The sequence below is a fragment of the Oryzias melastigma genome, linkage group LG19 (assembly GCF_002922805.2).
Source record: "Oryzias melastigma strain HK-1 linkage group LG19, ASM292280v2, whole genome shotgun sequence".
Lineage (NCBI taxonomy): Eukaryota > Metazoa > Chordata > Actinopteri > Beloniformes > Adrianichthyidae > Oryzias > Oryzias melastigma.
Window position 1 is genome coordinate 4,457,353 of NC_050530.1, and position 14,275 is coordinate 4,471,627.

At 40.2% G+C, this 14,275-nt stretch overlaps 2 protein-coding genes across 3 annotated transcripts in view; one reads left to right on the forward strand and one right to left on the reverse strand.

Moving 5' to 3' along the window:
- Positions 1–4,359: 4,359 nt before the first annotated feature.
- Positions 4,360–7,861, reverse strand: LOC112141851 (microfibril-associated glycoprotein 4). Of its 2 annotated transcripts, XM_024265016.2 has the most exons (7): positions 7,797–7,861; positions 7,657–7,723; positions 7,211–7,366; positions 6,700–6,738; positions 5,345–5,441; positions 5,024–5,191; positions 4,360–4,807 (listed from the first exon to the last, which is right to left on the reverse strand). In XM_024265016.2, the coding sequence occupies exons 2-7, from the start codon at positions 7,663–7,665 to the stop codon at positions 4,554–4,556; spliced, it is 723 nt and encodes a 240-aa protein (XP_024120784.1). In that variant the 5' UTR covers positions 7,666–7,723; positions 7,797–7,861; the 3' UTR covers positions 4,360–4,553. The 2 variants fall into 2 exon arrangements, with proteins under 2 accessions (XP_024120784.1, XP_024120785.1); XM_024265017.2 differs by having other exon boundaries at positions 7,657–7,854.
- Positions 7,862–8,929: 1,068 nt separating this feature from the next.
- Positions 8,930–14,275, forward strand: part of LOC112141820 (microfibril-associated glycoprotein 4-like) — a 14,976-nt gene continuing 9,630 nt past the window's right edge. Inside the window, exons 1-2 of the mRNA XM_036217195.1 lie at positions 8,930–8,951; positions 12,789–12,940. Coding sequence (XP_036073088.1) covers positions 8,930–8,951; positions 12,789–12,940 — 174 coding nt within the window. The remainder of the gene's footprint in view (positions 8,952–12,788; positions 12,941–14,275) is intronic.

The window sequence follows — 14,275 nt, forward strand, 5'->3', positions numbered from 1 at the left end:
CTCAAATTGCATGATGAATTTGCAAATTGAATTGTCAATTGAAAAATGCATAAAACTTAGAATTATGGCCTAGAAAAACTTCCATAAGGACCCTCTTTTAATCCCAAAAATGATGATGAGACGGCCCGTTCCTGACGCCGTACCCAACACATTCTCTCTCTCAACTCGTCACATATTGACGTGTCAAGGATCCCCCACGCACTTTGTAACGGTTTGGGTGTCTTCAACACGCCGTTTTTTGATGTGCTGTCTGTTCCCATTAAACCCCGGGTCCCCAACGTCTTCACCACAAACCAGAACCGGTTCATTACCAGCACCCTAATCAGGTACTGGTACCCTAACAAGGCACCAGATGGACTACCGGATGCGGTACCAGGTGTGAATGGGACAAAGAACCGGGCATGAACTGGTACTAGTTTAGGGTTCCAGTACCGGTTTAGGGTATCAGTACTAGATACATCCAAAGGACCAGTCCGCATCTGGTACCGTGTCCCAAGGGGTGCAGACCATTGACTTTACAAACAGCCAACACATCAAAAAAACGACAAGTTTGGGACACCCAAAATGTCAAAAAGCTACGTAGAGGGTCCTTAACCAAACGTCAACATGTGACGACTTGGGGATGAGAAAGTGATGCCTTACCAGACAGAGAAGCCTGTTACCCTTCCTAAAGTCTGTATTAATCAGGGCCATTACTCCTGTTAATTCAACATGTTTGTGGTGTTCAGTGTGAGATTAGATGTACATGTTTATGTCTGTGACCTGTGTTCATAGTACATGTGTGTTTATTAAGTAATGCATTATGACAGGCTAAAGAACGCTGTCTTCACCACAATATACTGAGCAAATATCAGGTCTAGAATGATGTATTGCTTTTTATGAAATATGCTTCAATAATGTCAACATGAAATAAGGATACACAATAATCCTCAAGTAATTTTTAGGAACTTTCAAACTAAAATTTCATGCCCTCCAGGACTTATGGGGTGATGCATGAAGGACCAACCGCTAAAGAAAGAAGTTGGTTGATCTTCAAGCTCCTCGGCCTCCAAATATTGTACAGACAGCAGTCTACTGTCTACATCAGGATACTTATAGGTTGGTAAGAGGAGATAATACAAATAATTGATGATGTTATACATGTCAAGATACAATACAAGGGTACTGATATCCTTCTCTCACAATACAATACAAAATGATTGAGAGGAGCCATTTGAGGTGGTTCGGGCATCTGGTCTGGATGCCTCCTGGATGCCTCCCTAGAGAGGTGTTTCGGGGATTTCCCACTGGGCGGAGGCCCCGGGAAGACCCAGGACACACCGAAGTAACTATGTCTCTCGGCTGGCAAATGAAGGTAAAGAGGGAGTTTAGAGAAAGAAGGAGATGGTAACAGAAGGTAGCAACATCATAAAACAACCTGGTATAGTTATCTGAAGTGGGCGGGGCCTGCTACACACACTCAATAGTTACAAACGTACCTGTTGGCTGAAATAATCTTCACACAATACAACTGCAGTTCACACACACTTCTGCATTTAAACCCACACATGTAAAGCTTTCTGTCTGTCACACATACTATTAGTGCAAAGGTGAGCTGACACCTGTGCTCAGGTGAGTGTTTATGTCATGCTGAGATGGATGATAATGAAATGTACAAAGGGGGAGAGCGCCTGGCCATCCCCTCACCAAGACCCCTCCCCGGTGGGGCGTCTTGGTGAGGGATCGAGTGGGGAACCCGCCCGCCAGAGAACCCCACCAATCACCCAGACCAGGGCACGGGGGACCAGCGCAGAGGCCCCCCACCCCAAAGACCAGGAAGGTACAGGACCACAGAGAGGGCAGGCCCAAGCCCAGCCAGAGGAGAAGCCCCTCCCACCACGCCAGACGGGCCAGCGCGACTTCATAGTTTAAATCAGGGGTGCCCAAATCCATGCCTGGAGGGCTTTATCTGCCGCTGACTGCCTGGATCAGGGACATTTGGCCTTCAATGGCAGGTTGGTTGGAAAACATGTAGGACACCGGCAAGGCAAGTTTATTTGTAGTACAATTCAAAGTGCTTTACATAAAGCATTAAAAGAAACAATCAAAAGAAATAGTAAAAATGTGATCATTAAAATAAAATTAAAAGAAAATAAAAAGATTTTAATTTAAAACAAGCATAGATAAACAGTGCAGACGTAAACTTTTGAATACATATTAATCAAATCAAACTGAGAACAGGTGAGTCTTTAACCTGGATTTAAATACACGGAGTGTTTCAGCAGATCTAAGGTTTTCTGGAAGTCTATTCCAGATCTGTGGAGCATAGAAGCTGAATGCAGCTTCTCCATGTTTAGTTCTGACTCTAGGAACTGATAAAAGACCGGATCCTGATGACCGGAGAGGTCTGGCTGGTACATACTGGGTCAGGAGGTCAGTCATGTATTTTGGTGCTAAACCATTCAAAGCTTTATAAACCAGTAACAGAACTTTAAAGTCTATCCTCTGACAGACAGGTAACCAGTGTAAAGACCTCAGAACTGGACTGATGTGGTCTACTTTCTTGGTCCTTGTGAGAACCCGAGCAGCAGAGTTCTGAATAAGCTGCAGTTTCCTGATGGATTTTTTTGGTAGTCCTGTAAAAACACTGTTACAGTAATCAAGTCGACTAAAGATGAAAGCATGCACTAGTTTCTCCAGGTCCTGCTTAGACATCAGATCTTTAATCCTTGAGATATTTTTGAGATGATAATAGGCTGATTTAGTGACTGCCTTAATGTGTTTATCAAAATTTAGGTCTGTGTCTATCACTACACCCAAGTTTCTGGCCTGGTTGGTAGTTTTTAGTTGAATAGATTGAAGCTCTGTAGTGACGTCTAACCTTTTTTCTTTAGCCCCAAAGACAATAACCTCAGTTTTGTTTTTGTTTAATTGAAGTAAGTTGTGACACATCCAGTCATTAATGTCCTCAATGCATTTACCAAGAGCCTGTACAGGGCCTCGGTCTCCTGGTGTCAGTCTAATATATATCTGTGTGTCATCTGCATAGCTATGGTAACTAATGTTGTTGTTCTTTATAACCTGGGCCAGTGGGAGCATGTAGATGTTAAATAGAAGTGGTCCCAGGATGGAGCCTTGGGGCACTCCACATGTAATTTCTGTTGGCTCAGAAGTGAAGTTACCAATTGACACAAAATATTTCCTGTTTTCTAAGTACGTTTTGAACCAGTTTAGTACTGGCCCAGTGAGACCCACCCAGTTTTCCAGTCGTCTGAGTAGTATTGCGTGGTCGACTGTATCAAACGCAGCACTGAGATCCAGTAAAACTAGCACTGACATATTTCCACTGTCTGTATTCAAACGTATGTCATTAGTCACTTTGGTCAGAGCCGTTTCAGTGCTGTGGTTCTGTCTGAAGCCGGACTGGAAGACATCATAGCAGTTGTTATTTATTAGGAATTCATTTAACTGATGGAAAACAGCTTTTTCAATGATCTTACTTAAAAATGGCAGGTTTGATATCGGTCTGTAGTTGTTCATTTGAGTTTTGTCTAGACTGTCCTTTTTTAGGAGAGGTTTGATTACAGCTGTTTTCAGTGGTTCTGGGAAAACACCAGATGTTAATGACAAGTTGACAATCTGGAGCAGGGCTGGTTCCAGGATCTTTGAAACTTTTTTGAAAAAGCTTGTGGGTAGAATATCCAGACAGCAGGAGGAGGAGTTCAGTTGACATAGAATGTCCTGCAGTTCTTTACTGTTTATGGGTTGAAACTGAGCCATTGGGTTTATACTGGTTTCTTGTGGATAGGGTTCATATCCTGAACTTGTAGTTGGTGAAACAATTGTTTGTCTAATGTTTTTGATTTTGTCCCTGAAGAATTTGACAAAGTCATTACAGGCTTTGGTGGAGTAAAGTTCTGGTGCCACTGACACAGGGGGTTTTGTCAACCTGTCGACTATATTAAATAAGGCCCGAGCATTATGGGAGTTTTTGGTAATAATTTCAGAAAAATAGGACTTCCTTGCATTGCTCAGTTGTAAATTGAGGACTGGATTTTGGCACCCCTGGTTTAAATGCAATTTTTTTAATGATTGAAATGTGCGTCTCTTTAGATTAGACCAATTCAAAATTTATTTTTTTTCTTTCACAGCTGCTGGATCTCATTTTCTCTTAACTGTTTCTCAGCACCCTGAGCATGCTCAATACAATGAAACTGGATCCCTGGATAATCCACATTTTGACTGGTGTTAATAGTTTTGTCATTGGTCCAGTTGTTAGGAAACTTAAAAAACTGACTGTTTTAGCATAATTTCAAAATAAAGCTCTGGTTCTGTGACCAATAACAATTGTTGTAAATAAAACACAGAGTGAGAAAGTCATTGCTTTGCTTCTTGTTTATTGTCAGCAGTAAATGATTCAGTTCATAAATGAAACCTCCACCAGAGACGCAGCAGCAGCTGCTCACAATCACCATTTGATTTTTGTTATGTCAGATTCTGATTAAATGATTCTAAAGATAGTTTGTAATCACACAGCAGACCAAGCTGCACGGCTGAACGTTTGTCCTACAGATTTATTTCACAGGACGGATCATGAAGCTCATGCTCTTCAGAGAATAGTTAAGACCCTTCCAGGGACCCCACTCCACCCCAATAGCGCCAATGGTATTATCATACCCCCAGCGATAAACACCGTTGGGGTTAGTATGGTCACAGTTTGCATACCAAAATGCCCCTAATAATGATTTGGCACAGTTATCTCCCGAGGTGTCCTGGTCTTTGTCAAAGGTGGAGAACTTTCGGCCGTTGTGATAAGTCATAGCGTCCTCTGCAAAAAGCAAAACACACATATTGGTTAAGCCTTTCCAAACTGTAGTTGATGTCCAGATGATTCTAATAATTCTTGACAGGAAAAAAAGAATAAAATCTTGTTGGAGAATTCTGTTGATATTATGTAGCCGTCATTGCTACTATTATAGTCATCAATAAGTTTGTATCATACAGATTATATTCTAATTATGAACCCGTTTGAATCAGAACTTACTGGCTCCTCCATTTCTGAATCCAGACACATGGAGGGTGTATCCGTCACATTCAGCATCAATCGAGAAGGAGGAGTAACGAGCATATGCTCTTTTTTTGGTAAAGTCCTCCATGTCGACCCGAAGCTCATGATTCCCTCGACGTGTCATCCCGTAGATGTTCTCCAGACCTTCACACATTTAGGAAAAAATTAATTTAGATTGAACGTGTTTCTGATATTAAACAGAATAAAGAATTAGAGAAAGACAAACAATAAACACAACTGACTAGAAGATCTTAAAATCATTTAATTTCTGACTGTAGATTTGGACGTTAGTCTCACCGAGCCAGTACTCTCCAGAAGCTCTACCAAAACCAGACTTGTACTCGTTCCAGGGTCTGTAGAAGTTCGCAGAGCCGTCCATCCTCCTCTGGAAAACCTGCAAACACAAAGAATCCACAGAAATGGATCAAAGATCTCGGCTTTTCTGGTTCATGAGGGATCAGACTTTTTAAAGTCGTCTACAAGCGACTTTATTCTTAAATTATCACAGAGTTGCTGCAAAACACAAAGAATTACAGACGTCTGAGCCTTAGATTGAAGCAAAAGAAGAATGAAATGTTATTTTAAAAAAACATTTAGAATCTATCATTTGTAAAGATCACCTTTGACCTGATTTTCAGTAGAAAGCTCTGATCTACAGACAACTCGAGCTCAATCTACTGGATGTGATACCAGCTGAAGGGCAATGGAGCCGACAAACAGAGTCTGCAGTCAGAACAACGAGGAGAACTCATGAACTCGGTTCCAACCAGAAGCAGGCCTGGAATCAGGCAGAAGAAGGATTACCGTGGTCTGGATCCTGTCGCTACTCTGAGTTTCCTAAAGTGTGACGGATCTTTTAATAAAAATAATCTGACTGATCAGACTGATCTTTAATAAAAATAATCTGCACACATTTGTTTGTTTTTTTAATACCTGATTTCTGTAAATGACTTTTGATGATAATTATTTGAAAATATTTGATATTTTTGGTACTGATTAATGTAAATAACGTTGATTTATGAATCAAAGACAAATCCAATGAAAGCCAATTCTGTGGATGTTTGAGATTTAGTTACATCACTGATAACAACTGATCTGCTTTGATCTAGTTTATTAATGTTTTATCTACTTGGAAAGACATGTGATCGATTGTCACTTAATGATCCTTAAAACCTGATTCTATGATTGTAGGGTATAAATATTTGATCATAAATCCTGAACGGATATTGATAATCCAGGTTAAGGAAATGGTTTGGTCGAGCCGGGTGGGATTATATAAGTTTGTTTCCTCCCACTCCCCTTCAAGCAATCTAGTTTTTGATGTCTACTTATCCAATGAATGACATTGTTATGTCTATGTTTATGTATCATTACCTTGAAATAAACCATTTCAAAAGTAAAAATAAAAACATCTGCAGTGATGCTCATCATCCTATCTAATTTAAAGATCTCTGCTCTTTGGGTTTTTGGCTCTTTGAACTGGAACTCTTCAACCAAAGAACAACAGCATTGGTGCTCTTGTCTTCAAGGTTTAACAAACTTTATCTGAGAGAAAGTAGAAAAACTATGAGGATCTAAACAGAACCCAACAGAAACCTGGAAAACCCAAGAATCCACAATAAGAAAGTGTTAGCTGAAGGTGGAGAACGTACCGTCCAGCCGCCTCCGTCTGTCTCCATGTCACAGTAGACCTGCAACCACAGATAATCCCGTTAGTTCAGAACATCCGATGTTCTGGTATTTATTATTGTCTGTCTTCATTCATATAAAACTCCACCAGTTTTTCCTGAGCATCTCATATGTTTATTTGGTAACTTTCTTTTAGATTACAGTCACTAAGATAATGTTGTCCATGTTCCTCATATTGTCTCCATATTTAAATGGTTGTCAGAAAGTCTCCATGATAATTCTAGTCCATGATCTTACTGCTGCTGTTGTGATCCTTCACATAATCCTGATCTGCATTGATCAGCATTTGCTGCAGTATTTCCTGACTAATTACAACATCTCTAAGGTTTATAATATGCAAAGACTCCTAGAACGTCTTTCAGAGTTGAGATATGAACACTTTTTCAGGACCTACTATGGAACTGATGCATAACTGTTTCCTCACCATCTTCTCTGCTCTCGTGTTGATGCTAAAGCTAACAGAGTGAGATGTACCTCCACAGCAGACGTGGAACCAGAGGGGTAGATGGTGAACACTCCACTTTTCAGTGTCTTGTCCTGGTTGTGGATGTCCATGCAGTCTTCTGGCAGGTAGCGCACAAAGCAGCTAGCTAACATTGGAGCCAGGAGGAGGAGGAGGACTGAAGGAATCTGGAACCAGAACCACCAAGATTACATCACCAGATGATCTCTTTGTTGGATCTGGATTCAATCAGAGGAGGACTTTTCTACAACTTTAGAAGAAGCATGAAGGTCTAAAACATAACCTGAGTCAAAAAGAAAAGTTTGGAAAGTTTTGAACATAAAAACTTAAGAATGTAAAACTACTGTAAACTAGATCTTCATTGTAAACATCAGATAGAAGAATGAGCATTCCAGGTTTGATTGTGTCCGTTGACCACCTGTACGTAAATCTTCAGGTGAATAACGTGTGAACTCACCTTCATCATCACTGCTGGGCTGAAGTGAAGCGATGAAGATCTGAAGTCAGTTTAGATCTCTGATGATCTGCAGGAACCACAACATCACACAAACATGAATTCCATTCTACGGTTCTTCAGTCTCACCTGTGTGAACTCACCTGCAGCCTGAAGAAAACGCTGTTCCTCGTCTGATGCTTCTGTTCTCCTTCCAGAGTTTATACCTGCAAAAACGACCACGTCACACCAGACGAACAAACTGTTTCCTTTTTCATAATGATACAAAACCTGATTCATTGTCAACAAGAATGTCTGCTGACAGGAACTTCAAACCAGTTTTTTTACTTAAATGTCAGTCATCACGGTACACAAACATGCATGCATATTAAGTTCAGAATATCTTTTACATTATTTGAACACTTTAGACAAACATCCTGATCTTCATTAAATGACAGATCAGCAGTTGTAGTTCCAGACCAACCTCACATGTTGTAATTTTGATGGTTATGGTCTAAAGAGGATGAATTGTGCTGTGATGAACAGAGAGCTGAGCTAGAAAAGAGAACTCTCAGATTACCAGTCGATCTTTGTTTCTATGCTCACCTGTATGAGTTCTGGGTCAGAACCCAAAGAACGAGACCCAAATACAAACGGCAGAAGAGAGCTTCATTCGCAGGTTGGGGGGGAGAAGTTAAAAGGAGAACCCATTTAACTGGAGTAGAGACTCCGACGGTTTGATTGGAGTTTGATTGGTGATGATTGGATGGTGGAACCAGCTCAGTCTATGAAGGGCAAAGGTTGGGCACCCCCTGTTGGCACCCCAATCACAGGACAGTCTCCAGTTTTGACATGTCATTTATGACTTGTCTTGTCCATCTGCTGGGCAAACAGATAACAGCTGATGGCCTCTTGAGTTGGAGAGATGTTACAGTACAGGGTTATGTACACAAAGTGTACACTTGTGGTCTCAATTACAAGAATACGTCTTTTAGATATTTCTTTTTGGGTCAGAGAGAACAGAGGAGTCGGGAAGGTTAGGTGAGGAGATAACTGATCCTAAGTATGTTGATGTTAGGAGTCGGGTCATCTGGACCCCACAAGATAGCCCAAGGGTTAACTTGGACTTTAAATACCACAAACGTGTCTATTGGCTGCACAAACCTTCAGCCACGTGCGCATGGAGAGACTCATTATACAAACGCAGATAAAACAAACAGATACACGAGCGTACAAGCAAACACGTGTCAGGCAGACATCATTCCTGCACACAAGCAAATATCCTGCTTGAGTCAAGATGAGCGTGTACCTGAGGTCAGGTGAGTGTCTGTTCACTGAAGTGGACAAGGATGTTGGGAAAGGTTAAAGGTATAAGAAAGTAGTGGTACTAACAGCATTCCTGTCTGCAACATTTAATAATAGATTCAGAACTCTTGAGGTAGTTTTCCCTCTCCAGGTGGGTGGAGGGCTCTGCCCCAGGTGGAGGTGGATTGGACTGTACAATGCTGCTGGGAGGGGCGGGGCCAGAGAAGGGGCTAAGGCACACTGAATGTACATTTACTTTTTACTATTTATTCTTGTTTAAGCTGTTTTTATTAGCCTTTCTTTTTCAAAATTGGCTAAATTGTGTAAAGAACAATTGTGTTAAACATAAATATTGAAGCCTCAGCTGCATCAGGACAAAGAAGACTTTTGTGTTTATCTGCTATAGACACTTTTAAGGATCAAATATGAGCATAACAGTCCTAAAGCAGTTGTTGTCTGAACTTCTGCACCATTTTACAAAAGGGGTCCCAGATCCTAGTGGAATAAGTGTTTTGGCACAACCTGTTAACCTTCCCGCACAGCAGCAGAAAAGTCCACAAATGTCAGTTCATCATTTGGTGTTCAGTCAAAGGCTTTTAATGCAGTTTAAGTATTAAAACAAGAACTAGAAATATAGTTTTACCTGCGATAATGCAAGTGTTAATACAGTAAGCTGAATGTGGCTAAAGACGCCAGGGCGGTTCGCTGAAAATGCTGAAACTGAAAGATATCTAAAATATAAGCTGAATGCAAAATTAGCCAAAAAAAATGGAAATATGTCTAAACTAGCCAGAAACAGCTAGCATAATTCATAGTTCACAAGTTTCAAAGTGAGAAAGTTTTTAAAAGATTTGAGCAGCTTCTCATTCTTTTCCTACCAGGCATATTTTACTCAATATTTCAAAAACTAGAAAGTTTATGAATACCAAAAACAGAAGCAGTAATGTCCTGAAAGTTTTAATACTGAAATCCCTAAAAGTTTAAGTTTTCACGTGCCAAAAACATACAGAAAGAAGCAGAATAATCACATTAGTGTGAATGCTACAAAGCTTTCACACATTAATATTTAAACAAAAGTGCTTAAAACAATAATTACTGTTAATTGATGTATTAACGTGTTATTGTGTCCAGTCATAACCTACATAGACACATATTTACACAGAACCAACCTCTTTACCTAATATTTGACTTGAACACTTAAAACAGTTTATGTTCCCAGATGTCCTCATGTAACATCAGTTCTGACAGATGTCATAATTAAATGATCTGTGACACGTTTAGAGCACGTTTTATTGTCAAACATCCTTCACTGTACTTTCTGTTACTCTGAAATGTTTCCAGTCTTTTTTCTCTCTGTATTCAACCAGGTAAACAATCATCTGACTTATGAGTACTCGTACTACTCACTTTACTTTTTTCACTGTCAACTAAAGCAAACAAAAGCTCATCTGTCTGTAGACCAGCCCGTTTGGTAAATATCTGTATATTAATTTTAAACCTCAATCCTCTCGTTACCTTTTCTGTCTGAGTGTTTGTGTAACCATCGTCTAAGAATGCGATCCGACTCACCTATCTCACTCTCTCTCGCCATTCCGACCAATCCCAAAAGAAATTAATAAAAGTAAAGTTGTACTCCAAATACCAAAAGAATAAAAAACAATATGAATCAGGTGTGTTTGAAGCGACACAACCTTCTATTGTAACAGTAAGACCTGGGAGACACAAGAGGATCTCAGTCTCTGTCTGTGCAGCTGCTGGACAGAACAAGTTTAGAAAACGAGAGTAGAAAACAATCAAGAAAAAAAGACGCAATCACAAATCATACAAAAAAGATAAACCAAATCGATCAAATTCATTTTTCCAGTGGTGGCAAAGTTACGTCTTCACCCATTACCGCTGTACCGGGAGATTGGTCAAAGCTGCGGTGACGATGTAAAGTTGCAGGGTGGGCAACAAATCGCAGAGTTTACTTGAATTTGCGTCAATGGTTGCAATTGCAACATCACAGCTTCCTGGAGGGTCTTCATAATAAAGAAAAATAAAGAATTAAGAAATCTGAAATGACATGAATAAAAGATTGGAAAGAGTTAAAATAGACAAAACTTTAAAACTAATAGGTTTAAATAGACTCTACTAACACTCGCCATCCCTTGTTTGGAAATAAAAACTTCTTCAACATATCTTCCTAGATGAATAAAGACACTACTACTATTAAAAAATAGATTTATTAATACAACTGAAAAACCGTACATTTATGTCTGAAAATAGATGTACATTTCAGACGGACAGAAGTTATCACTGTACATTTTCTTAGTTTTAAGCCAATCAGCATTTTTAAAACAAATCTTCCCCTAAAGACTTATCTTCTGATTTCTTTAGTTTAGATCTTGTGATTAAACCCAAAGATAAACATTGTAATTTTGTTCCTCCTGTCCAAACATTGTGACACCACAACAGCATCTATTTCAGTAGCTTTTTAACATCTACATGCTTCATTTGGGGATTGTCATCAGAAGCCACAACATCACAGCTACGCTGATGACACCCAGCTGTACATATCCATGTCTCCTGATGACACAAAGACAATAGAAGCACTTTTAACTGCATTTTAGATGTGAAAATGTGGATGGAATATATTTTTTTGTAGCTCAACCAGGAGAAAATGGAAATTTAGTTATTGGTCCTGAAGCCAAGAGAGAGAAACTGTTTGAAACTTAAAGAACTTCCTTTAAGTTGTTCAGAAACAGAAACCTGGGTGTTATTTTTGACTCCAAGCTAACCTTTATCCCACACATTAAGCAGGTGATCAAAACTGTTTATCATTTTAGAAATTTGGCTAGAGTCCTTCCAATTCTCTCTCTTGCTAACATGGAGACGCTGATGCATGCTTTTATTATCAGTAGCATCAAGAACCTTCAGCTTTTCCAAAATTCTGCTGCAAGAGTTCTCACAAAGACCAGGAGGCGGGCCCACATCACCCCAATTTAAAAATCCCTGCATTGGATCCTTGTAAGATCCATCCATCTTCTTGTCCGCTTCTTCCCTTTCGGGGTCGCGGGGCGCCGGAGCCTATCCCGGCTACTGATGGGCGAAGGCGGGGTTCACCCTGGACAGGTCTCCAGTCTGTCACAGGGCCTCAATCACACACATTCACTCTCACATTCATACCTAGGGGCAATTTAGAGTCACCAATTAACCTATGAAGCATGTTTCTGGACGGTGGGAGGAAGCCGGAGTCCCCGGTGAAAACCCACGCATGCACGGGGAGAACATGCAAACTCCCCACAGAAAGGTCCCAGCCGGGATTCGAACCAGGGCCTTCTCGCTGTGAGGCAAGAGCGCTAACCACTGCGCCACCGTGCAGCCCCCTTGTAAGATTCAGGATTAATTTTAAGATACTTGTAATGGTTTTTAAATCTCTTAATGGTCTTGCGCCTTCTTATTTGTCAGGCCGTTTAGTCAAATATGAACCCTCGCAGACTCTAAGATCCTCTGGTACTGGTCTACTAATCGTTCCACCTGTGAAAACCAAAACATACAGACAGGCATCTTTTCAGTATTTCAGTATTCCCTCGTTTGTGGAACGGTCTGCCAGAGAACCTGAGAGCTGCAGAGAACATAGATGCTTTTAAGAAAGGTCTTAAGACCCGTTTGTTAACCATGCTTTTAGCTCATTTTATTTTCCCTATTTTGTATTTATACATTTATCTATTTGATCATATTTTATGATTTAGACATGTTTATTATTATTTCCTATAATCATCTTTATGGGCATGTTTTATTATTTAAATGTTAAGTGATTTTATAAATATATCTAATTTTTATTTTCACGTTTTCATTGTATTCTCCAGTGCTTCCTCAGCTGGATCCTCTCCCTCTGGGTCGGTTCCTGTCCAGCTGCTGCAGCTCTGGGTCGGTTCCTGTCCAGCTGCTGCAGCTCTGGGTCGGTTCCTGTCCAGCTGCTGCAGCTCTGGATGTGGACCTGCATCGCCGCCTCGCTGTGGTGAAGCTGGTCCCCACCTGTGATGCTGCACCTGGCTGGCTATGCGGCCGTCTCCAGAGGAAGAGGTTCCAACTATATTAGCGTTTCAGACAACTAACTTCCTGTGCTCAGCTTGTACTCAGTCTGTTCTGTCATTAAAGGGGTTGGGGGCTGTGAAAGGGGTTGGGGGCTGCATGTGAATCTGGGACACATTTTTTATTGTATCTTACATTTTTATTGTTCGTTTTTCAGATTGTTTTTTTCACATGTAAAGCACTTTGTGTTATATTCTATATGAAAAGTGCTATATAAATAAAGTTTGATTTGATTCGATTTATTTTAAGAAATTGTATTAAATAATGTGTGTAATTTTTTTCTGTGGAAGTATTTGTTATCTATATTCAATTAATTATAAATTAATGATGGTCTAGATTTAAGTGAATTGACTTTTGTTTGTTTCAGTTTGGCTTTGACCCAGTTTCTTAAAACAGTTTTTATATTATCTATGAGTCAAATACATCAAAGACTCAGTTATAGCTGCCTTGATTTATGACATTTCTAATCACCTCACATGGATAACAGCCCTTTCTAAGAACAGAATCTCTCAGAAACATGTCCTTAACAGGAACAAACACTTATCAGTTTATCAGTCTTGTTCTAGTTACATAAAAAAGGTTCAACTTCTGTCAAGAAAGGAAGTAAATTAAATTAGGTTAACATTGGACCATTTGGTGGTTTAAACCCCCAAACCAACCCCTTAATGCTGAGTGAGGCAGGGAGGCACTGGGGCTCATTTTTAGTCTTGGCCAGGATTTAAACCTTCCGTTCTCAGGGTGGACACTCTACCACCAGGCCACTGAGCTTTTAGTAACAAACTCAAGCAAAAATAAAAATAAAAAAATCCCATAATAGTTCAAATAGACTAAAACTCTTAAAGTATTTGTCAATTCATTTATCATAATTTAAGACTTCATGGTTCGTAGTTTTCTGCATGAACTTCCGGTCTTTGTGTGTTTTTTAAAACCAAATATTTTAAGAAAAATGAAACACTCCCAACTACTCCACTAACAGATCAAATAGTCCTAAGATATTTACTATAATGAAGTGTAAAGATTCTGTTTACAATTTAAAAAAAATCCTTCCGAAAAAAATGCTTTGATCGCCGCACAAGGTCAACGGCGGAGCAGGGCAGGGGCCGGCCACCCCCGCCCAGTAGAGGGACACCCAAGAGAAAGGGGGGACCGGGAGAGCGATGTAAACAAGGCCTGACCAGGCACACCCACTGATGGAGTTTTGGAGAGGACTAGTTCTCCAGAGCAAGCACCGGACCCCGCACCACCGAGACCTGGACACCCC